Below are 25,564 nucleotides of genomic sequence, written 5' to 3' on the forward strand. Positions count from 1 at the left end.
CAGGAGACTGGGCACTCTATAAGAAAGATTTGGTACTATCTGGTGTGCACTGGCTCCTCCCTCTATGCCCCTCCTCCAGACCTCAGTTAGGATACTGTGCCCGGAAGAGCTGACACAATAAGGAAGGATTTTTGAATCCCGGGTAAGACTCATACCAGCCACACCAATCACACCGTATAACTCGTGATACTATACCCAGTTAACAGTATGAAATATAACTGAGCCTCTCAACAGATGGCTCAACAATAACCCTTTAGTTAGGCAATAACTATATACAAGTATTGCAGACACTCCGCACTTGGGATGGGCGCCCAGCATCCACTACGGACTACGAGAAATAGATTTACCGGTGAGTAAAATCTTATTTTCTCTAACGTCCTAGTGGATGCTGGGGACTCCGTAAGGACCATGGGGATTATATCAAAGCTCCCAAATGGGCGGGAGAGTGCGGATGACTCTGCAGCACCGAATGAGAGAACTCCAGGTCCTCCTCAGCCAGGGTATCAAATTTGTAGAAGTTTGCAAACGTGTTTGCCCCTGACCAAGTAGCAGCTCGGCAAAGTTGTAAAGCCGAGACCCCTCGGGCAGCCGCCCAAGATGAGCCCACCTTCCGTGTGGAATGGGCTTTTACAGATTTAGGCTGCGGTAAGCCTACCGCAGAATGCGCCAGCTGAATAGTGCTACAAATCCAGCGCGCAATAGACTGCTTAGAAGCAGGAGCACCTATCTTGTTGGGTGCGTACAGGACAAAAAGCGAGTCAGTCTTTCTGACTCCAGCCGTCCTGGAAACATAAAGTTTCAGGGCCCTGACTACATCCAGTAACTTGGAATCCTCCAAGTCCCCAGTAGCCGCAGGCACCACAATAGGTTGGTTCAAGTGAAAAGCAGATACCACCTTAGGGAGAAACTGGGGACGAGTCCTCAATTCTGCCCTATCCATATGAAAAATCAGATAAGGGCTTTTACAAGACAAAGCCGCCAATTCTGACACATGCCTGGCCGAAGCCAAGGCCAATAACATGACCACTTTCCACGTGAGATATTTCAGATCCACAGTTTTAAGTGGTTCAAACCAATGTGATTTTAGGAAATTCAACACCACATTGAGATCCCAAGGTACCACTGGAGGCACAAAAGGGGGCTGAATATGAAGCACTCCCTTTACAAAAGTCTGAACTTCAGGCAGTGAAGCCAGTTCTTTCTGGAAGAAAATCAACAGGGCCGAAATCTGGACTTTAATGGAACCCAATTTTAGGCCCATAGTCACTCCCGACTGTAGGAAGTGTAGAAAGCGACCCAGCTGAAATTCCTCTGTTGGGGCCTTCCTGGCCTCACACCACGCAACATATCTTCGCCAAATACGGTGATAATGGTTCGCGGTTACTTCTTTCCTGGCTTTTATTAGCGTAGGAATGACTTCTTCCGGAATACCCTTTTCCTTTAGGATCCGGAATTCAACCGCCATGCCGTCAAACGCAGCCGCGGTAAGTCTTGGAACAGACAGGGCCCCTGCTGCAGCAGATCCTGTCTGAGCGGTAGAGGCCATGGGTCCTCTGATATCATTTCTTGAAGTTCCGGGTACCAAGCCCTTCTTGGCCAATCCGGAACCACGAGTATCGTTCTTACTCCTCGCCTTCTTATTATTCTCAGTACCTTTGGTATGAGAGGCAGAGGAGGGAACACATAAACCGACTGGTACACCCACGGTGTCACTAGAGCGTCCACAGCTATCGCCTGAGGGTCCCTTGACCTGGCGCAATATCTCTTTAGCTTTTTGTTGAGGCGGGACGCCATCATGTCCACCTGTGGCCTTTCCCAACGGTTTACCAACAGTAGGAAGACTTCTGGATGAAGTCCCCACTCTCCCGGGTGTAGGTCGTGTCTGCTGAGGAAGTCTGCTTCCCAGTTGTCCACTCCCGGAATGAACACTGCTGACAGTGCTAGTACGTGATTTTCCGCCCATCGGAGAATCCTTGTGGCTTCCGCCATTGCCATCCTGCTTCTTGTGCCGCCCTGTCGGTTCACATGGGCGACTGCCGTGATGTTGTCTGACTGGATCAGTACCGGCTGGTTTTGAAGCAGGGGTCTTGCCTGACTTAGGGCATTGTAAATGGCCCTCAGTTCCAGAATATTTATGTGTTGGGACGACTCCTGACTTGACCAAAGTCCATGGAAATTTCTTCCCTGTGTGACTGCCCCCCAGCCTCGAAGGCTGGCCTCCGTGGTTACCAGGACCCAGTCCTGTATGCCGAATCTGCGGCCCTCTTGAAGATGAGCACTCTGCAGCCACCACAGTAGAGATACCCTGGTCCTTGGAGACAGGGTTATCAGCCGATGCATCTGAAGATGTGATCCCGACCACTTGTCCAAGTGGTCCCACTAAAAGGTTCTTGTATGGAACCTGCCGAATGGAATTTTGCTTCGTAAGAAGCTACCATTTTTTCCAGGACTCGTGTGCAGTGATGCACCGATACCTGTTTTTGTTTTCAGGAGGTCTCTGACTAGAGATGACAGCTCCTTGGCTTTCTCCTGCAGGAGAAACACTTTTTTCTGTTCTGGGTCCAGAACCATCCCCAGGAACAGTAGGCGTGTGGTAGGAACCAGCTGTGACTTTGGAATGTATAGAATCCATCCGTGCTGTTGTAGCACTTCCCGAGATAGTGCTACTCCGACCAACAACTGCTCCTTGGACCTCGCCATTATAAGGAGATCGTCCAAGTACGGGATAATTAAAACTCCCTTTTTTCGAAGGAGTATCATCATTTCTGCCATTACCTTGGTAAAGACCCTCGGTGCCGTGGACAGTCCAAACGGCAGTGCTTGGAATTGGTAACGGCAATCCTGTACCACAAATCTGAGGTACTCCTGGTATAAATGGGGACATGTAGGTAAGCATCCTTGATGTCCAGGGATACCATGTAATCCCCCTCCTCCAGGCTTGCAATAACCGCCCTGAGCGATTCCATCTTGAACTTGAATTGTTTTATGTATGTGTTCAAGGATTTCAAATTTAAAATGGGTCTCACCGAACCGTCCGGTTTCGGTACCACAAACAGTGTGGAATAGTAACTCCGTCCTTGTTGAAGTAGGGGCACCTTGACTATCACCTGCTGGGAATACAGCTTGTGAATTGCCTCTAGCATATCCTCCCTGCCTGAGGGAGTTGTCGGCAAGGCAGATTTGAGGAAACGGCGGGGGGGAGACGCCTCGAATTCCAGCTTGTACCCCTGAGATACTACTTGAAGGATCCAGGGATCCACCTGTGAGCGAGCCCACTGAAATTCTTGAGGCGGCCCCCCACCGTACCTGGCTACGCCTGTGGAGCCCCCGTGTCATGCGGTGGACTCAGAGGAAGCGGGGGAAGAATTTTGATTCTGGGAACTGGCTGACTGGTGCAGCTTTTTCCCTCTTCCCTCGTCTCTGTGTAGAAAGGAAGCGCCTTTGACCCGCTTGCTTTTCTGAAGCCGAAAGGACTGTACCTGATAATACAGTGCTTTTCTTAGGCTGTGAGGAAACCTGAGGTAAAAATTTTTCTTTCCAGCTGTTGCTGTGGATATGCGGTCCCAGAGACCATCCCCAAACAATTCCTCACCCTTATAAGGCTCTATGTGCCTTTTAAAGTCAGCATCACATGTCCAGTGTCGGGTCTCTCATACCCTCCTGACAGAATGGACATTGCATTAATTCTGGATGCCAGCCGGCAAAATATCCCTCTGTGCATCCCTCATATATAAGACGACGTCTTATGTTCGCAAAATAGTATCCCTGTTTGATAGGGTTACAGACCACGCTGCAGCAGCACTATCTGCAGGTCTCAGTCTAGTACCTGAGTGTGTAAATACAGACTTCAGGATAGCCTCCTGCTATTTATCAGCAGGTACCTTCAGAGTGGCCGTATCCTAAGACGGCAGTGCCACCTTTTTTGACAAACGTGTGAGCGCCTTATCCACCCTAGGGGATATCTCCCAGCGTAACTTATCCTCTGGCGGGAAAGGGTACGCCATCAGTAACTTTTTAGAAATTACCAGTTTCTTATCGAGGGAACCCACGCTTTTTCACACTTCATTCACTCATTTGATGGGGGAACAAAACACTGCCTGCTTTTTCTCCCCACACATAAAACCCTTTTTTAGTGGTACTTGGGTTAAAGTCAGAAATGTGTAACACATTTTTTATTGCCGGGATCATGTAACGGATGTTCCTAGTGGATTGTGTATATGTCTCAACCTCGTCGACACTGGAGTCAGACTCCGTGTCGACATCTGTGTCTGCCATCTGAGGGAGCGGGCGTTTTTGAGCCCCTGATGGCCTTTGAGACGACTGGGCAGGCGCGGGCTGAGAAGCCGGCTGTCTCATAGTTGTTACGTCATCCAGCCTTTTATGTAAGGAGTTGACACGGTCGGTTAATACCTTCCACCTATCCATCCACTCTGGTGTCGGCCCACAGGGGGCGACATCCCATTTATCGGCATCTGCTCCGCCTCCACATAAGCCTCCTCATCAAACATGTCGACACAGCTGTACCGACACACCGCACACACACAGGGAATGCTCTGACTGAGGACAGGACCCCACACAGCCCTTTGGGGAGACAGAGAGAGAGTATGCCAGCACACACCAGAGCGCTATATAATGTAGGGATAAACACTATCACTGAGTGAATTTTCCCCAATAGCTGCTTGTATAAACAATATTGCACCTAAATTTAGTGCCCCCCCTCTCTTTTTAACCCTTTGAGCCTGAAAACTACAGGGGAGAGCCTGGGGAGCTGTCTTCCAGCTACACTGTGAAGAGAAAATGGCGCCAGTGTGCCGAGGGAGATAGCTCCGCCCCTTTTTCGCTGACTTTTCTCCCGCTTTTTTATGGATTCTGGCAGGGGTAATTATCACATATATAGCCTCTGGGGCTATATATTGTGATTATTTTGCCAGCCAAGGTGTTTTTATTGCTGCTCAGGGCGCCCCCCCCCCCAGCGCCCTGCACCCTCAGTGACCGGAGTGTGAAGTGTACATGAGGAGCAATGGCGCACAGCTGCAGTGCTGTGCGCTACCTTGGTGAAGACTGAAGTCTTCTGCCGACTATTTTCCGGACCATCTTCATGCTTCTGGCTCTGTAAGGGGGACGGCGGCGCGGCTCCGGGAACGAACACCAAGGACGGGTCCTGCGGTCGATCCCTCTGGAGCTAATGGTGTCCAGTAGCCTAAGAAGCCCAAGCTAGCTGCAAGCAGGTAGGTTCGCTTCTTCTCCCCTTAGTCCCTCGTTGCAGTGAGCCTGTTGCCAGCAGGTCTCACTGTAAAATAAAAAACCTAACATATACTTTCTTTCTAGGAGCTCAGGAGAGCCCCTAGTGTGCAACCAGCTCGGGCCGGGCACAGAAATCTAACTGAGGTCTGGAGGAGGGGCATAGAGGGAGGAGCCTGTGCACACCAGATAGTACCAAATCTTTCTTATAGAGTGCCCAGTCTCCTGCGGAGCCCGTCTATTCCCCATGGTCCTTACGGAGTCCCCAGCATCCACTAGGACGTTAGAGAAATAGATTTTAAGCTCCACTGGGGCAGGAGCAGATGTAAATGGGTAAATATTCTTAAAGCGCTATAGAATCTGTGTGCTCTGTATAAGTAACTAATAAAAACATTTCTCTAGTGTCCAGATTATACCTTTTTTTTTGTTGTCACACGGTACATGTTTACAAACCAAGCTGAATATTAGGTGTTTGGGCATAAACAGCTGTAAACCTGTCTAATCTTGATAAACCTGTACGAGATCTTTTATCCAGAAAGCAATTGCCAGTAAAGTTCTAAAACACAGAATAAATATTGTTCAGTAACAGGGTCATTGACGCAAACATCAGCACTTTGCAATGCCTGTGAAAATCTCTAGAAACCATTAAAGCGGGAAAGGAATGAAAGCGAAATGTAGGGAAACACAGGGATAATCCGATTTTATTTTAGGCATGTTACTACAAATTACAGAAAGCCTTGAGCCTTCTTGGTAATAGATTCAATGCTTGTACACAGATATGATTTTGTTTGCTAACGGCCAGTGGCGGTTCCAGAGTTGGGGCTTTAGCATAGTCCAAAATTCAAATAGGGGAGCCACACCAACTGCCAGTGAGTCAGTTTGCAATGGCAGTCGGTGTGGCTCCCCTAATTAATTTTTTTAACTGCACTGCAGCCCCACTCCTGCAGCCACCACCTATTGAGAAAGTCACAGTAGGTGACGAAACGCGTTTAAGACTCCTTCTGCCAGAGAGAACTGGGGTTTTTTCCACTCTCGAATTGATCAATCTGCCAGGAGCCTGTTATACTGCTCCTCTGCGTAGGAATTACTGCCGCTGCTATCAACAGCCTCTCCGGTTAGCCGCTTCATAACCACTGCAGCCAGCCGCACCCAAAGAGAGCGCTCGGTAAGGCTAACCTCTTCTCTCACTCTGCAACGGGTCCCGCCGCCTTGGGATAGAGAGATCAGCGGCTACCTGCACAGCTTGGTGTATGCTTTTAATCAACACGCTAGAGGATTGGATGTAAATTATACAGATTAGAACTGCTCCTGTGGACTTAATTTGGTACAACTCCCATTGATATTTTCTTTTATTGGACCCCAGTCTCCAGTTGATATTATAATTGCATAACCCGGTGTTACTATTAATGTTTCCGGATTGCAACAATATTTAACATCCTTCTTGGGTTTAATCACGGGCATAAAACTTGAACTGCAACATTAACACACCTAAATCCCACAGCTAAATAAGATACATTCAGCAGTGTGATTATTTGAACTGCAACAATAGCAATCCACTTTATTATAACTGTCTATTAAGATCTTATCAACAGTGTTATTTAACACGATTTCTTTGCTTGATGTGGAACTCTATTTTGCACAGTATTTTATTGAATGATATGTTATTTCTCGTGTATTGTTAATTGAAACATTATTCAAACCATTGGCACATATGATAATTAGTTTATCTGGTTCATAAGCGCGACCCTATCAACATATTGCTATACCACTGTTAAGGGCCCTTACTAAAGTCCACTTGCACTCTCGACAGCCTACCTTTCCAGCGCACTGTTTTTGGCATAAAAGATCTAAAGATCCATCACTACCTTTGTTAATAATTATTAGGGGACAACACAAAGACAGGTCATCTCTGCTTTTATTGGATGTGACACAGTAATAAATAATTTAACTGAATAGTGGGTAGCGGCTTACATTGAACATCATTTCTACCTATTAGCCATTTTTGGTACTACATGGCATCATATATCTATAGAATGGCACAGTGGCTCTCTTACCAAAATATTGTATAGTCTTAGAAACATTTTACACCCAAACTGAAATTCCTTTCCTTACCGAACATGTCCAAATACTGTAGGTCAGAGCAGAACGCAGATCATTAGACTATGGAGAGAGCTACTTACAGCCCATTTATAGAGTACTTAAGTACATTTAGATTCATGCATTTACAGACTAAGGCATATGCGTAATAGGCAAGATGAGCGGATTTCTTGAATGAGGGTAAAAAAGATCTAAGAAGTTACTTTTCCTGCTGCATAATTCTACATTAGTGGTAACTTCCTGGTTAGTTCTAATAATGATTAGCGTCTGTTGCGTATTACTGGCAAGATGAATAAAATAAAAAAATAAAATAGAATAAAACTAAAACTGCTAATATAAAATGATAGAATATAGCCATCTGAGATGTGCCTGCAATGAAAAAGTTTAAACCATATATAAATATATCAACTGAAGCCGATTCTCTTTATTAATGGACTTGTACTGGAAATAAGAAAATCTTAGAACATAATTTAAAAAAATACAAACTGAAAACGTAGCAAAATATATGAATTTTTTTTGTTTATAGCAATTGACAGCTACCAGCCAATTTACTACCAAACTGGTAAATATTTCATAACATTTTTTCTTAAAAAGACATGTAAATATATAATTCATATTTATACATTTTCTATCTATATACAAGAGGAAAGCATTAATGGTTCTGCTGCCCATATTTATATTACATAATTAGCTTGAAACCTGTTAAAAAGTAAAAAAAAAAAAAAAAAAAAAACATAAAAATCTCCAATGTTTCCTGGATAATCTGATGTAGGCCTTTGTTTCTGAAACTGTACCTCTGGGTGTAGGTCTGACCTACACCTTAATTCGTACCAAGAGGCCTCTGGGTAAGAGCTGAAAAACAGGCCTAGCTCAAACAATCAAGAAAGACAGCAGCAGGTAAACTGGTATATTGCCCATACCAGTAGCTGGCCAGCAGTGTTTACATTTTATAGGGTTAAGATCTGTAATTGGGTACAGTCCACCTGTGGTAGGTGCTATGAGACATTCCTTCAATTTATTAAGACTTCGAACATTCATAATATATGAAGTATAGTAGTTAGTTATTAGTGTGTCTGCATTCGTGAATCAGTTCAACTAATCTTGGACAGACCTGTTTTGAGACATCTTTGGAGAAAAAGCTTGTCCAAACTGTATATGCCACAGCAGATCAATGTATTGTGCATTTATATTATTTGATATCCCACTTAAAAATGTTCTCCACGGTTAAGGCATGCTCTTCATATTTGGACAAAATTGTCAAAGAGCAAGAGTGATATGCACTGAATAAACTCCAAACCATAGGTAACTGGTGAAGTAAGGGTAGAAGATATTATCTTGAGAGGACGTAGCAATTACCTCAAAGAGAAGATTAAAATAAAACATTCCTTTGAATGCGTGTGGTAAATTAAGAAGTTCTCCTCACAATCGTCCATTATTGTACCTATGCTGAGATTAGACCATTTGGTGTTGACACTATTAAAAGTGCTCTGATCAGGAGTTTGTAATACTTGGTCTAGTTTCCATTCCAGCTTGGAGGTCTTTCAATGCATGAGGTAAGATTGAAGACACTGCTGGAATTGTGCGATGGTTCTTGGAAATGAAGAAGTAGGTTAAAGGTTTTTTTGGGAATGCATTAAACAAAATGTTCATCACTTGGAAGTTTGGTGAGACAAGACCTTGGATTAGATGATCAGCGTTTTTTAAGACCTCCATTTGGGTATTTGGGAAGACATGGTTCATCTGGTAAAGGATCGTGAGAGAACACAGAATCTTCCCCTGAAGAACACGTGGAGCTCCGTGTATCTGGGAAACATGGAGAATACTGACTCACTGGCATGGCAAGATCCAGGTACTCCTGCAGAAAAGAGGAAAAAAAATATTTATAGTTGTTGTTATGTATGTGTATATATATATATATATATATATATATATATATATATATATATAAAATATTTAAGGACTGTAGTGTAGTACCTGGTTAGAGCTCAGAGCCACAATACGGTCCAAGTCTTCCACCAGTTGTATGAAGGTAGGTCTCTGGCAAGGCACCGCATGCCAGCAATCTCTCATCATCATGTATCTAGTCAAGATATGGGAAAACTCAGACGTGCCATAGATTACATTATTCATTCATTTGTAAATGTCAGTTAGTGCAGCAGCAATTGAGTAAAGTGGGCAGAGGTCCAACCACGGTCATATGGCAACACAGAGACCCTGTTATTGGCAATATAAAATTCTTGGATTACAGTACACACAGAGGTCAATTTAAAAATTAATTCAGGTTAAATGTATTACCAGTTAAATGAATTTTCTGGATCAGGGTATAATGTCAACAACAGAATTATGCTACTGAGTAATCACCAAACTGAATGTACTGTGGACTGGACAATAGATAAGAGTGGTGAATATAAATGAACTCAGCAATTCACTAGTCTGGCTGAACTATCTAGGTACAGGTGGCTGATGACTGCATTCAGAAAAGCAAATGGGACAATCTGGTCTAAATCTGCCAACTTTAACTATTTTTATTTTTCTGGATCAGCATTGGATGCTAGAGAGAAAGAAACACAAATGTATGCCTGCTACACTGCTAAGGTGTAGACATATTAGGAAACTCTCAGATCGGAAAAATTCTGAGATCAGACTGATAACCATTTTCCATATAGGCCAGATTAGAGTTTCAAGTAGAACATAATTTACTTTTAGCATTACTGCCTGACAGCTATGAGGTCCTGAGTTCAATTCCCACCATGGCCCTAATTGTGTAGAGTATGCTAGAGAGAAGGAAATACAAAATGTATGCCTGCTACACTACTAAGGTTAGACATATTAAGAAACTCTCAAGATAGAAAAAATTCTGGGATCAAACCCGTACTTGAGTGGGTTTCCTCCGGACACTCTGGTTTTCGCCCACAAGCCAAACATATTGGTAGGTTGATTGGCTCCCGACAAAAAGTAACCCTAGTGTGTAAGCGAGTATGTGTACATGGGCAGACTAGATGGGCCAAGTTCTTATCTGCTGTCAAATTCTAGGTTTCTAAGTTACATGATTTTCAAGATACAAGAAGTATAAAGACATGCTTGTTGGACAATTACGTTTTGAGAAGATACAAAAAACACTTGTATAAAGCAACCAGATGACTTCCAGCAGAAATCATACTTACAACTCATTGGTGCAATTTGTGGGTTTGTCCATCCGATGTCCTTCCTTTAGCAACTTAAAGAGTTCTTCCATAGGTACCCCAGGGTATGGAGACCCTCCAAGTGTAAATATCTCCCACAGTAAAACTCCAAATGACCAGCTAGAACAGATCATGTTGTTATGTATTGAACAGAACACTACTGACAATTATTGAAGTTGTACACTTTTTGCACATTACTTGGAAATTGAAGAAAATTGATTTACTATACATTGCCCACAAATGGTAGCTGCCAGGAAGTAGCTGGGCGAAAAGCATAGTCACCTACTGTCCCAAAATATCTGGGAGAGTCCCAAATTATAGCAAGCCCTTTTAGACTTGCTGTAGATCATGACATTCTCCTAACAAGAGGGGTCCATTACATGAGCTGCACCATGAAGCCCACCCACCCTACTGATCCACCTTGTGGCAGGGTATGATTTTCGCATCATGCCCCTGATGCACAGTGTGTACTTAGAGGGTAATTCAGACCTGATCGTAGCAGCAAATTTGTTAGCAGTTGGGCAAAACCACGTGCACTGCAGGTGTGGCAGATATAACATGTACAGAGATAGTTAGATTTGGGTGGGTTATATTGTTTCTGTGCAGAGTAAATACTTCCTGCTTTAATTTTACACTGCAATTTAAATTTCAGTTTGAACACACCCCACCAAATCTAACTCTCTGCACGTTATATCTGCCCCCCTGCAGTGCACATGGTTTTGGCCAACTGCTAACAAATTTTCTGCTGCGAACAACTTTGAATTAGGCCCATGGTTTTGCCCAACTGCTAAGAAATTTGCTGCTACGATCAGGTCTGAATTACCCCCTAAAATGGGTGGGGTATGATCGTGTTATCACCCCACCCATTTATCATTGAATCAAGCTACACCCATGTAATTTACTCCTGCCATCCATCTGGGCACAGTAGGAAAACAAGCAAAGCAGGAGAGGGCAAGTATAAATAAAATAGTCTAAAACAGAATTAACCAGTCAGGACTCTATACAGACACAGGAAAGTCCAACAGACACCAACTAAATCTGTATAAAAGAAAATATGAGTTGAAATCACAAAAGGGATTAAGCTTTAAAAATTCTTCACAAATTAATGTTGTTTCAAAATTAAATAAAAATTGTTTTAGAAACTCACTCATTAAAGGGGGAGTGTCACCAAATGTAAATACATTTTTACAAATTGTATTACAATATTTACTTCAATAATGAACTAATATTTCGTTATAAGTGCTAATTTCAACTTTATATGACTGTAGCTGTTTTTCCCTTTCAAACCGTTCATATAGTTGTTTTAAAAAAATAAAAATTCTATTAAATATAGTTTAATAAGTATTATTTAAAATATTTAATTATATTATATTATGCATATCTGCAGAACAGATCTCCTCGTCAAAAACTGGGGAACACAGTGGGGCGGCACAATCGCATGTGATCTGACCACTTAAGTGGATAAAAGAGTTTTTAAAATAATTTTTAAATCTATATGTTCCCTAAATGTACTCATTGATATAAAAAAGGGCATTTTAGTATAAATAAAGCACCAAAAATGTTATTAAGTATTGTTTTGAATTTTGTTCTTCACTTCTGAATTTCAGAAACAGATTTACGGTACATACCAGATTATCTTATGACATCAAAATGGAGAAACTGTAACATCCATTTGGAAAATTATATATGTACTTTATATGCCAGGAAACACAAAATAGCACTTACACATCACTTTGATGAGTGTAAATTCGGTCGAAAAGGGCTTCAGGAGCCATCCATTTTACAGGCAGACGACCCTACAAATAAATTCAAATATAAAATGAAAATCTGCATATGTGAAGATGATAAATTATTGCAGCAGTAAGATGGGCAGCACGGATGGTGTAATGGTTAGCATTACTGACTCACAGCACTGAGGTCATGGGTTTGATTCCCACCATGGCCCTGTGTGGAGTTTGTATATTCTCCCTGTACTTGCATGGGTTTCCTCCGGGTACTCCGGTTTCCTCCCACAATTCAAAAATATACTGGTAGATTAATTGGCTCCCAACAAAATGAACCCTAGCGTGAATGTGTGTGCGTGTACATGTGGTAAGGAATATAGAGTGTGAGCTCCACTGAGGCAGGGACTGATGTGACTGGGCAAATATACTCTGTGTAGAGCGCTGCGGAATATGTGTGCGCTATATAAATAAGTGGTAATAAATAAATGAAGATGGAATAAGGGCATCGTGAGAACAAGTAAATGGAATTTTTCTGCAAGATTACATAATAAAGACAAAAGATGTCCTAAAATAGATGAGAGATATAGATGAGATATGTTTCACTTAAAAAAAGAACAATGCAACAGTCGTATGATGAAAGAACAAGGGCTGTGAGCTATAGATAAAGTCAGCGTCACTTATGTTACATATGTTATGGTAGAAGAACCAAATCAACTAGATTTTACACTGTACTGGCCAATTTGACTATAACCCAAAAGTCACTATGATGCACAATAATTGGATCCAAATAGAACAAATGATTAACGAGCACATTAGTAACATTAGTAAATCCGTCTCATCATTTTCCATCTACATTAAGAGGCTTCAAAAATAAATGATTTGGCCGCTTGACTCAAGGGACAAAATGTTGGATCTTGACCAATATGGCTACTTATGTGTGTAGACCAGTAGTTACACCCCTGCCAGTGATCACAGGGACTTTACAAAATTACTTACATTTGTTGTCTTTTTGTAATAGTCAATGTGGTGGATATCCCGAGCAAGGCCAAAATCGGCAATCTTCATCACATTATCTTCAGTGACGAGAACATTCCGTGCAGCCAAGTCTCTATGGATGCACTGGATAACATAGGGCCAAAAAAGAGGGTATGAATAATGTGTTAATGCCCACAAAACAAAGATCTACAAATATACAAACAACAAACTCAAACACTACACAGTTGTCCTGCACAACATGATCTACACGGCTGCCGTTTACGACTTTCCATCAAACTTGTAAGTACAGTATTGGAGAGTGGCGTCACATGGGTTTCTTAAGTTCACCATTTAAAATACAGCAGCTTATTAGCCCATACAGGATAGGATGCCACTCACAGATGCTTGAAATTAAGATGCTTTCGACTTGAAAGTGAAAACATTTCAGCATCTCCCATCACACAGAGCGTTAATGCATTCATTACAACCTAGGAGCGGTAGAAGCGCTGTGCGTCCTCAGCAGCGATAAAAAGTTGGATATAAACATTTCAGAAGCTGGAAATGTTCCGATGTGAAATGTGTCAGTATGGCGCCTTTAAAGGTCAAGGTGACAACAGAATCCTAATCTGGATCTTCCCAATGCATTCTACCAATGTTTTAGAAGCAACAATGTTGACCTGGTGTCATATTTAGCACCGTACCTTTTTGGAAGCAAGGTATTCCATGCCACGAGCTACTTGATAGGCACAGGAGACCAAGTCCTTGAAGCAAAGCTGCTCGTCAGTAGCAATGATGGGATTGTAGCAGTATTCCATACCAGGTGGACGTCTTGCCCGCAAAAACTCACGTAGATTCCCTTTTGAGGCGTATTCGACAATCACATATAAAGGACCTATAGTAACCACACAATATTGTATATAAGCAAAAATAAACCATTATACAATATGGACATACAGAAGTTATATGTAATTCTCTAAATCAAAACTTGCAATTATAAGCTGTCCATACACCTAAAGATTTATTGTCCAATCAAGCTGGTTGGAATTAAATCCTGGTAATGGATGGGAGCATGTGACAATTGACCATTTGCTCCAAAATGCTGGAAAACTGACAAAAATGGTCGTTCAGACAAATTGGTTAAATCCATTTGATTTAACCAATTTGTCTGAACGACCATTTTTGTCAGTTTTCCAGCATTTTGGAGCAAATGGTCAATTGTCACATGCTCCCATCCATTACCAGGATTTAATTCCAACCAGTGCCATAACTAGGCATTTTAGCGCTGTGTGCAAAAAACGACATTGCCCCCCCCCCCCATGTAAGATAGGGGCAGTGCGCGCCGTAGGCGCGCAGAGAATATATAGGGGCATGGCTTATTGGGGGAAGGGGCGTGGCCACAAAATAATAGCAATTCATACTACGGTGCACAGTAGTCTCCATTATTCAAATTACGCTGCACAGTAGCGCCACTACACCAAGTAGAGCCCCTTTTATACATTACAGCAGACAGCGTCCCCCTTTTTACACATTACAGCAGACAGTCCCCCTTTTTACACATTACGGCAGACAGCGTCCCCTTTTTACACATTACGGCAGACAGTCCCCCTTTTTACACATTGGGGCAGACAGCGTCCCCCTTTTTTACACATTATGGCAGACGGTGTCCCCCTTTATACACATTGCAGCAGCCAGCGTCCCCTTTTTACATATTACGGCAGACGGTGTCCCCCTTTTTACACATTGTGGCAGCCAGTCCCCCTTTTTACACATTACGGCAGCCAGTCCCCCTTTTTACACATTACGGCAGACGGTGTCCCCCTGAGAGAGAGAGAGAGATACTTACCATCTCCCCGCTGACAGGCTCCTCGTGCTGTCAGCTCCCTCGGTGCAGGCATAGGACCCGGCGCTGCTCTCTTCTCCCTCCACAGCGCGGCGGCGCACACAGCAGAGGCGGCATGTATTGAGTCAATTTGACTCATTACATGCCACTGGCCATGCGCCCTCAGGGCAACTGCGCTGTGTGCCAGGCCCACTTGGCACACACGTAGTTACGGCCCTGATTCCAACCAGCCAGATCGGACAAAAAAAATCTTTAGGTGTATCGGCAGCTTAACATTAACTGTACAAAAGGCTGTTCAACCGTGACTACAATAAGTCATGGTAAAAGGGTGGGAGCTATGGAGCGGGACGTATTTTGTGAGCATCTGGCATGGGAAGTGGTGAATACTCCTAAAACAGCACAGTTCATAGTAATCTGCTGTCAATGTGCAAATAGTTTGTGTGTTTGGTGGACTATCATTGTGGCTGGTAAGTGCAGCAGCTGTTGGCTGCTTATGGTCCTGGTCAGGCAGTGGCAGAACTACCGCCTGTGCAAGCAGTGCCTTGCACTGGGGCCCACCGCAGTCAAGGCGCCCAAAGCCAGCAGCATTTCACCGCTGGCTTTGGGCCATTTGACAGCAGTGGGCTTCTCTCCCCCTCCCTCCTCCTCCTCCTCCTTACTCCGCTCGGCCGACCCGGTGAATGATGCGATCGCATCATTCCGGAAAATTCCGGAGTACTGGGGAGGGAGGGGGAGAGAAGCCCACCGCTGTCAAGGAGGAGGAGGAGGGGAAGGGAGAGCATTATAGTGCTGGCGGGCTAGTGCCCACCAGCAAATGCAAATGCTAGGGATGGCTCTCGGTGGGTTATCCATCGATGGTCACCATCGATGGATAACATTGATGGTCAGTGGCCATCCCTAGCTAGCCCTAGGCAACGAGCATTCCATAGGCAACGGGCATTACCTAGGCAACGAGCATGGATCCAAAGCATAAAACCCCTGGGAACAAGCGTGACACAACATGTAAAACCACTGGCGACGCGCATGAAACCCCTGGCAACGCGCAGGTAAAAATATCTAAACTGGCACTGTGGGGCATATCTAGCACTGTGGGGGCATATTTGGCACTATGAGGGCATATCTGGCACCGTGAGGGGCATGTGTATCTGGCAATGTGGGGGAATATCTAGCACTGTGGGGGCATATCTGGCACAGTGGGAGAATGTGTATTTGGCAATGTGGGGGAATACGTGTATCTGGCACTGTGGTGGCATATCTAGCACTGTGGAAACATGTGTATTTGGCAATGTGGGGGCATACCTGGCACTATGAGGGCATATCTAGCACTGTTGGGACATGTGTATCTGGCAATGTGGTGGCATATCTGGCACTGCGGGGGCATGTGTGTGTCTGGCACCGTGGGGGCATATCTAGCACTGTGGGGGCATATGTGTATCTTGCACTGTTGGGGCATGTGTGTATCTGGCACTGTGCGGGCATATCTGGCACTGTGGGGACATATGTGTATCTGGCACTGCACTATTTGGGGCATATGTGTATTACGCCCCCATTTTCATTGACCACGCCCCATATGGCATGTGGCCACACCCATTAGGCGCGCGCACACAGTACAACTGAATTTTTTTTCTACTTGCACTACTGTGTGTGTGTGTGTATGTATGTGTGTGTGTATATATATATATATATATATATATATATAAATAATAAGGGAGCATGCAAAGAATCTCTAATTTGGAGTTGGGGTTGGACTTGGATGGGATGAGAGGGGGGGGTGGTGGCAAAGCATTTTGTTGCTCCTGGGCCCACCGCTCGCTAGTTCTGCCACTGCGGTCAGGTAATAACGGAGCATGTGTCCAGCTGGTATAAAATACATTTTTGTTATTGGCAGCGGACAAACATTCAGGATGCAGTGAGATGAAACCCTCTACACACTTTACTCATAGATACAGCTATAATGGAACATTGCATATAAACACCCTGCTTTATTTACAGGTTAGTCATTCTTAAACGTAACTCACCATCCTGGGTGCAGGCCCCTAGAAGATTTATTATATTTTTGTGCTTTCCTATCATTTTCATCATTTCCATCTCTGATATTAAGTCAGATAGATCCTTCTCGTTGGCATCAGCTAAAAAAAAACAAGAAGAAAACATATATGTTGATGACTAACTTTAGGAATGAAACAAATATTCACATTCAGCAGTGGCGTCACTAGGGGGGGATGCAGGCCACACCCATGTAGCACCCTGTGAGGGGTGACCCCAAATTGCTGGCTCTCTCTCAGTGACAGGATACTGCACTGTAACATTACATGCAGCGCCTGGTATGTGGCTGTTAGACCGACAGTCAATAGGTCGACCACTATTGGTCGACATGCATTAGGTTGATATGGTTTAAAGGTAGACATTGACACAAGGTCGATACACGCTTTTCACTTTTTTTTCTTTTCTTTTTTTTGAACGGTTTATTACTTTATGATCCAGGTGGTATATGATTGGGAATAGTAAAGCGTGCTGAGCGCCACGGGAAAGCGGTGCACTAGTTGCACCGCGTTCCTGCGGAAGTGAACGCGTTGCACTAATTGGGATTCCTGCTGATTTTACAGAGTAAACAACACCAAAATCAGTAAAAACAAAACTTCATGTCGATCTTAAGTCCACGTGGTCGACATATACAAGGTCGACCCAATAATCCACACCCAAAGCACTTAGCTCCTGTGTTAGTGTAGGTGCTGGCAGAGCAGCCAGATGAGTCTCCGGGAGCAGCCCAGCTCTCCGGGAATGCTGACAAGCCCCCAGAGTGACGAAACGGATTGACCCACGAGGCCACGCCCTTCACGCAAGATCACGCACCTTTTCAGTGGCGCACGCCAAATGCTCACAATGGGTTTTTTTTCTGCCACATCGGGTGTCTGGGAACCCAGTGACATCGCTGCATCTAGTACTGTATTAGTATTACTGTATTTGCCACCCTAGCACTTGCAATGGACAGAGGCTTTCCATCTTTATAATTCAGCAGCTCACAATCTCAGCAGTGCTCTCCCAGTGATAACAGATACACTGTACAAATGGCGCATGAGAACTCCTGAAGCTGGAAAAGACATTGTGTAGGGTGCCAGTGTCACTCCCCTAACTGGCTCATTTAAGATCAAGGTGACACCTGAATCCTGATCAGAAAAATACTTCTTGCTGGCAACCGCTAAAATAAACAAAAGCATCTAACTGTATGATCTAACTTTAGGAATTAAACCCCCAAAATACCTGATGTTTATGTTTTGTAGTGTATTAGTGTTACTGTGCTCCAGCGTACATGAATTATACATTTACAATATTTTACAGAGCACCGTGCAATTAGTTAAAAGTGCGCAGACAATAACTAGAAGTTCAAAGTGAGCCAGAAAAAAAAAACAGGAAACCTATATACTTTGTGCGTGCATCCATCTATCTATCTATCTATCTATCTATCTATCTATCTATCTAAATAAAACCATGGGCCTTATTTGATGACATGGTGCAATGTGCTACAACCAGAGTATATAAGTGACATGTGGTAAGGTGAGGCAGAACCTTTCCTGTCATACTAATGTATACGCCATTGTTTTGACTATATAAAAAATACAAAGTTTACATTAAAAAAAAAATCTTCTTTGAACTATTCTAATCATTTTTATAGTAAAAAGTCTATGGCAGGTGAGGCACCTATCTTTTCCACACATCTCTGATCAAATCTCACAAAATTTCCAGCAGTATATCCTGCTGCACCTGTGTATAATACCCACATAAACATAGCCAGTGCCTCCTGAGCCATTTACCTCACCGCGCATACATGAAGTATAGGTGTCATTCTCTACAAGCCAGTGCATAACTAACAACTTTTTAGGTTGGGAAAATTAAAATAAAGGTGGGCACAGCAGTACATGGTCAAGACAGGGGGGTGTTTCCAACTCTTCATATGTGCTGTAGAGCCCTCATATTATCACCCACACTGAAAATCACCCTATAAATACCGAGCAAACTTTCACCAGTTCACTGCTGCCCTGCTATGCTACGCAGCAATAATCAGGACAGAAGCGCCAAGTTGCGACAGTAGGTAGGTATGCAGCTGATTGGTTGCTATGGCTTCCATCACATATGTGCATACTGCACTTGTTAAATATGGCCTTTGGAAGGGGCAGAAACACAAGCTTACAAACATCTCCAATGATATCCCCGATACCTCTCCCCCCACATCCAATACCCCTTTCACACCAAAGTCCTTGGTTTGACCAGGGATTTGGAACACAATTCCAATACGGGTCAGACCCCCTTCATACCGCAGCTCTGACCTGGGTTATTCCCCAGTTGGTGCTGTGTATACTACACATGGGTGTAGTGCTGGCGCATGGAGATTAAATAATCTCCTTGCACCTTGAATGCGGCTATCCCTATACCCTATGCTGCTAACGGGACCCAGGATGGATTGCTCCAGGTTACCCATTCACACTGCCACCTAACCCGGGTCCTTCCAAGGACCAATACTGCAAACTACCGGGGTTGGATTCCCAGAGTAACTGAACCAGGGTTATTTCTTGGGACCCTTCCACACTGAGCCACATCTGGGTTAACCTGGCAATAACCTGGGTCAAAAGCTTAGTGTAAAAGTGGTATAACTTACTATTAGATGTAATATTCCTGATACACTATACCCAGAGAAAGGACAACAGCAATGACACAATTTAGGACTCATCACTCTGAAGTTATTGTGTCCCGGTTCCAAAAACTGTATATTTGCAGTCCATGACTACGCTACAGTATGTGTGTGTGTGGCGTTAGAGGGTTACAAAACAAGCTACATGAAATAATGGGAACTCACATTTTAACATCTTGACTGCAACTTTGGTGACTCTATTCGGTTTCTCCTTGTCTAGCCCGATGGCCTCTGCCATGACTACTTGACCAAAGCAGCCTTCTCCAAGTGGCTTTCCAAGGATCAACCTAGTTATAAGCAAAGCAAAGTGTATGAACCATCTGTAGACTGAGAGAGATATGACACAGCAGTTAGCAGGTTGTGCTAATGCTCCGTAAATGTGGATCTCTCACCTATCTCTTGCTACTTCCCACCGAGGGTCCTCAGGTAGCTCATACTCAGACACTCCAGAGAGCATAGGCGTGCCACTGGATGAAAGCCGAGAGGGTCTGACCAATATTACTCCAGAGTGCATTGAGGAGCTTGAGTCCGCTGAAACCTGTTTTGGAAGAGAATACAAACAGAAAACAGCAGGTTACCTTATGAACATAATGAGCACAGAAGCTGTATATCACAGAGCTGAGTGTCCTGCAGAAAACAAGGTCCACACTGCATTGGGATAAAATATGTATCTGCTGCTAGTAAACCTGTCAGAGGGAAAAAGACAAGTGCATTTTATAGCAACCATGGCAGAAGCAGCCAGAAATAGCCCTGTGGTCAGTGGGTAGGTCACCGACATCCGAATGCAAGAATGAGTCACAGAGGAATCAGAAAAGTATAGGGATTGTGCAAGACAAAGACATTTTAGGTATCAGCTGAAAGTGTGGCTTTAGCCTGGAATAGAATATGTGAAGCAGAGAGATGGCAGATCAGCATTTGCAAGGTAGCTGCTCACCCACATCTGGGAGGTGAAGAACTATCTGATTTTTTTTTTTTTTTAGTCACCTGGGATTCATTTACTAAAGAGACACTTTTTGTCATGAACTTACATTAATCTGTATCAGTGTCTGCTGAGGTGCGTACAGAATGCAGCTGGTATCCGTTCACATGGTCGACCATGTTATGGTCAACAGTCATTAGGTTGACCACTATTGGTTGACATGGACACATGGTCGACACATGAAAATGGTCGACCCATGAAAGGTCGACACATGAAAAGGTCGGCATGAGTTTTTTAACTTTTTTTTCTTTTGGGGAACTTTTCCATACTTTACGATCCACGTGGACTACGATTGGAACGGTAATCTGTGCCGAGCGAAGCGGTAGCGGAGCGAAGGCACCATGACCGAAGCATGGCAAGCGAAGCGAGCCATGCGAGGGGACGCGGTGCACTAATTGGGGTTCCCAGTCACTTTACGCAAAAAACAACACCAATAAAGTAAAAAAACTCACGTCGACCTTTTCATGTGTCGTCCATTTTCATGTGTCGACCATGTGTCCATGTCGACCAATAGTGGTCGACCTAATGACTGTCGACCATAACATGGTCGACCATTCATACCGGAACCAATGCAGCTAGCTACTAACAACCACGGCACCATAAAGCAACAACATACAATTAAAATGTACAGCGTGGGGGCCATTACAAATGCAGGAATGAAACGATAGAAGGTATTTTATCAGTCATCCGTAACTTAGAAGCAAATTTATCAAGCAGTGATAACCATTTATTTTTGTGTTCTTTTCTGGAAAGAGGTGTTAACCCTTATGCTCTCTATTTAAGAGGAGAGAAAACATGGTAAAATCACTTCTCCTGCACACCGGCAGGCTGCCACGGCACGGTGGAACAGAGTCCCAGCTGTATTCTTACTACACAGCTGGCTACGAGCCAATCGGAGCTCATGGACCAGCAGCCAATCAGGAGCTGCCATTCGACCTGGCCCCCAATCCTGACTTCAGCCACCCAGGCCCCATCTCAATCAGGGCCCGGGACTGGAGTCCCCACTGACCCCCCTTGATGGCGGGCCTGGCTAAAAGCCATTGTTTTCACGGTTTGAGCTAAAAACATAACACTTTCTCAGTACGGCAATTTGCATATAATGTGATCCTGCGCCCAAAGGGGGTTATTCAGTGATGAACACAGATGGCTGCATATGCAGCCAAATCAGCGTTCTTCTCTGCACATGCTGAGGGTCGCCCAGCACGTGTGAGGCCGCCTCACGATGCGTCTGCAATCTAATTGCGTACGCATCGGATCTAAGGTTGACCCCTGGCAGCGAACATTTTTTTTTTTACGGAGCGGCTGCATGTGACATCAATGTGACCGCAATGTGTGCGCTCGTGCAGCCGCTGAGCGGCCCCTGCGCATGTACAGTTTGCCACCATCTGGAAACTGCGCTGCGGGCTGCAACAGCGGCCGGGTCTGAAAGACCCTCAAAGTCCACTGCCGAACAATCTGTGCATGCACGGTGTAAAGTAAGAGGAAAGCAGACAGATTGGAGCATTCTGCTGTCAACTGCTGGTGACTGCGCATATGCGGCCTTTCTGCTTGCTAAAATTACCCACATTAAAAGAAAACATGGCAGGAGGATTTCGGAGTCCATGTTATGCATGCTGAATGCACAAGTTAAAACCACATCACATGTGCTGGTGATTTTTTGTTCCACCTCTCAGAGGAGTGTAACTTTAATAAATTAGCTGTACCAACACTTGTGTCTAGGGAGGCCAATCCCGGGATCGGGATTAGCGGGATCCCGGGATTTAGGGCCAAAAACGTCCGGGATTCAATCCCGGGATTGGAAGTTCCAATCCCGGGGATTGAGGGATCAGTGTTGAGCGTTCTCAGGACGCTCAGACGCTGCCCGGCTTCCTCCTTCCGGCTCCCCAGCACAGCGTGACGTGTAGTGAGAGGTCACGCTGTGCTGTAACACGCTGCTGGGTGCCGCCGGGAGAGAGAAGATGATGTGTCCCACCCGCCCGTCCCCGGTTTCTGTTGAGTTGTGTGTGCGGGGCGGGGTGAAGGGGTGGCAACACAGGAAAACAGCAATCCTGGGGATCCATTTTTCAATCCTGATACCCGGGATTGAAAAATGGCCCGGGATTGGCCTCCCTACTCGTGTCCCAGTTTAGAGGACACCTGGATAGGCATTGGACTACCTGGAGCGATGCCGGTCAGCCCTCTGATGTCCCCAGATACCTGCTCCCAGCATTCTGGCTTACAGATCACATGATGTCTTGACATGACATTACGTGTGCAGGGACGGGGTTCAGCAGGGGCCTGGCCCGGGCGCTGGAGAGCCCTAGAGCCGGTACGGCACTAGGTGAGTTTAATAATAAGAATGACCATAATATTGACAGCTTGTACATCAAGATCATTGATTTCTCCTCTTGCTAACAAAATAACCCCTTATATAGTCATTTTCCAAGTTGTTCGTTATGTCTGCACCCACCTTAAAACTGGGCATTCCCAAGCAGCACCTTTTCATGTATTGAGAAATCCACCATAGAACTGCATTAATAGAACCCCGTTCCATGCATTATTAGCAGTGCCAGATAGAACATGCTGCTTGAAGCACTTCCAGCCTGACAATAACCATGAACTCAGCCAATAAGAGCTCAGTTAGACATTCCTGAATGCAGCAAGCATTAACATAGCAGACATCACATGGGGATGGGGAGAAGAGGTAGCAGGTAGAAGGATTCTGCTGAGTACGCTAGCCACCAGCAGATGGCGTAGCTCTGTGTATTACAGGATAACTGCCCATTCCAAAGATTACACATTAATCAAACAAACCCAAGTACTGTATAACAAAGTGCTCCCTGCAGAAACCACCTCCCTGGACTCAACTGTGTGTTATATGTAGTGTGTACCGTATGTGTGCATTTGTGTGATATTTGATTACTGAAGGAATGCCGTAAAAGGAAATAATTCTAAAATAACCAAAAATGTTTTTTGCCCTCCATACCGATCTGTAACAAGGAGAGATCAAAGCTTGGAGAGAAACAAAGTACAAACCACTTCCTGTCATTTTTCAAACACAGACTGTAACATGGCAGTTGGGAACTGATTGGCAGGTACTCTCTCTCTCCATGGCTTAATACACAGACTAGCTGTTCCCATACTGGGTGCCTCTGGTTTGTGGTCCAGAACCCACTCAAATTATTTCTGGTCAATGTTATGGGCAACACTAGTGCTGGTGGCTTTCAATCATAAAATATGTGGACAAACAGAAGTGATTCAAAAAAGTTTTGGAACCTCTAACATAGACCCCAAAATGGAGAGAGATAAAGTACTAACCAATCAGCTCCTAACTGCCATGTTCCAGGCAGTGTTTGAAAAAGGACAGTAATGAGCTGGTTGGTTGGTAATTGATATCAATCCACTTTATCTCTCTCTCCAAGGCTTAGTACAAATACTCCAAAGTACCAACCAATCCACTCCTATCATGTTACAGGCTGTGTTTAAAAAATGACAGCTAGGAGCTGATTGGCTGATACTTTATCACTCTCCAAGACTTAGTACATCTGTCCCTTTATCTCTGTCCACTTCATCTCTCTTCAAGCTTTTATAAATCTCCCCCTCTATCTCTTCAAAATTTGAGCAATGGGCATTTTAAACTAGATTCTCATATAAACTACCAACCAATTCGCTCCTAATTGTCATGTTACAGGCTGTGATTGAAAAATGATAGTAGCTAATTGGTTGGTACTGTAGTTTATCTTCCTCTTCTTTATCACTCTTCAAGGTCTAGTACATGTGTCCCAATATGCTGTATCCAAACTTAATGCTCTTCACTAATTTGGTGTGTACATAATGCATTGTAAACCCCCTATATACTTTCTGTTACCTGTCTGCGCAGTGGTATGCTCTTGGCCAGCTTGTGGACGGCCAGCTGGCTGTTAAAGTCCGACTTCTTGGATGGATGCTTCATCTTAAAGATGATGATGGTCACCAACATAGCAGACACAATGGCCGCCCCCGTGCAGTAGATGATAATCTCCAGGTGTAGGGAGGATGTCATAACAGGTTTCTCATCCACAGCTGTGCTCATGTACACAAGAGTTGTGTTATTATTGCAAGAACAAAACACGTGTGTGCCCTAATTTGCTAACAAATATGAAAGTGTGTGCTTGGGTACAAAAATACATATTTACCACAAAATGTCCACTAGGCATACAAAGCAACCATTACAATGCATTTAAAAAAATCACAACAAGTTCTTTGTGTCTTTAAATGAACAGAAAAGAAATGAACATATACATGTCATCTATGCACCAACTCTCACATACAGTATAATATGCACACTTATTATATAGATGAAGTAGCTTATAAAACATTTGAACTTTGAAAAATGGACTATACAGACATTTGATGGAGAAATAAAAAAATAATAAATATATATATATATATATATATATATATATATATATATATATATATATGGCGTAAGAGAGAGACAGGAGATAAAATGCCATATATACAAGTAGATTTCCCATGCGGGGTAAATAGAAGAGAAAGACTGATAGAACACCCAAATAAACTTATTGTGTTGCCAGCATTTCTTTGCACTTATGAAGCCAAATCTCGGTTTACTTGTAATATTTTATTTAATGTCAACTTTTATTTCATCCCATACTGACCATCCTGTAAACCACATGCTTGTTATTTAGGCACTCAAATATAAGCAACCGGATGTGACTTTGCAACTCAAAAAAATGCTGGCGCACTTACAAGACACATGCATTTCATGGGAGCCAAAAGGGTCCAGTCTTGGGGACATATCAAAGTGAAACGTTTGAAATCTTTAAACTTGCAAAGCGATCCCCAGCTGTGAGGATA

The 25,564-nt window shown here is 43.9% G+C and overlaps 1 protein-coding gene across 4 annotated transcripts in view; it reads right to left on the minus strand.

Annotated features, from left to right (window-relative positions):
- Positions 1-7,138: 7,138 nt before the first annotated feature.
- FGFR1 (fibroblast growth factor receptor 1) overlaps positions 7,139-25,564 on the minus strand; it is a 155,101-nt gene continuing 136,675 nt past the window's right edge. For 3 of the 4 annotated variants that reach the window (XM_063931544.1, XM_063931547.1, XM_063931545.1), the window contains 10 exons: positions 24,566-24,766; positions 20,139-20,283; positions 19,912-20,033; positions 17,078-17,188; positions 13,921-14,111; positions 13,241-13,363; positions 12,246-12,316; positions 10,503-10,640; positions 9,313-9,418; positions 7,139-9,193 (listed from right to left, as the gene is read on the minus strand). In XM_063931544.1, the coding sequence (XP_063787614.1) occupies positions 9,029-9,193; positions 9,313-9,418; positions 10,503-10,640; positions 12,246-12,316; positions 13,241-13,363; positions 13,921-14,111; positions 17,078-17,188; positions 19,912-20,033; positions 20,139-20,283; positions 24,566-24,766 (1,373 nt within the window). In that variant the 3' untranslated portion in view covers positions 7,139-9,028. Of the gene's footprint in view, positions 9,194-9,312; positions 9,419-10,502; positions 10,641-12,245; positions 12,317-13,240; positions 13,364-13,920; positions 14,112-17,077; positions 17,189-19,911; positions 20,034-20,138; positions 20,285-24,565; positions 24,767-25,564 lie in introns of all 4 variants that reach the window. The other variant, XM_063931546.1, reaches the window with a different exon arrangement.

The sequence above is a fragment of the Pseudophryne corroboree genome, chromosome 6, assembly GCF_028390025.1.
Source record: "Pseudophryne corroboree isolate aPseCor3 chromosome 6, aPseCor3.hap2, whole genome shotgun sequence".
NCBI lineage: Eukaryota > Metazoa > Chordata > Amphibia > Anura > Myobatrachidae > Pseudophryne > Pseudophryne corroboree.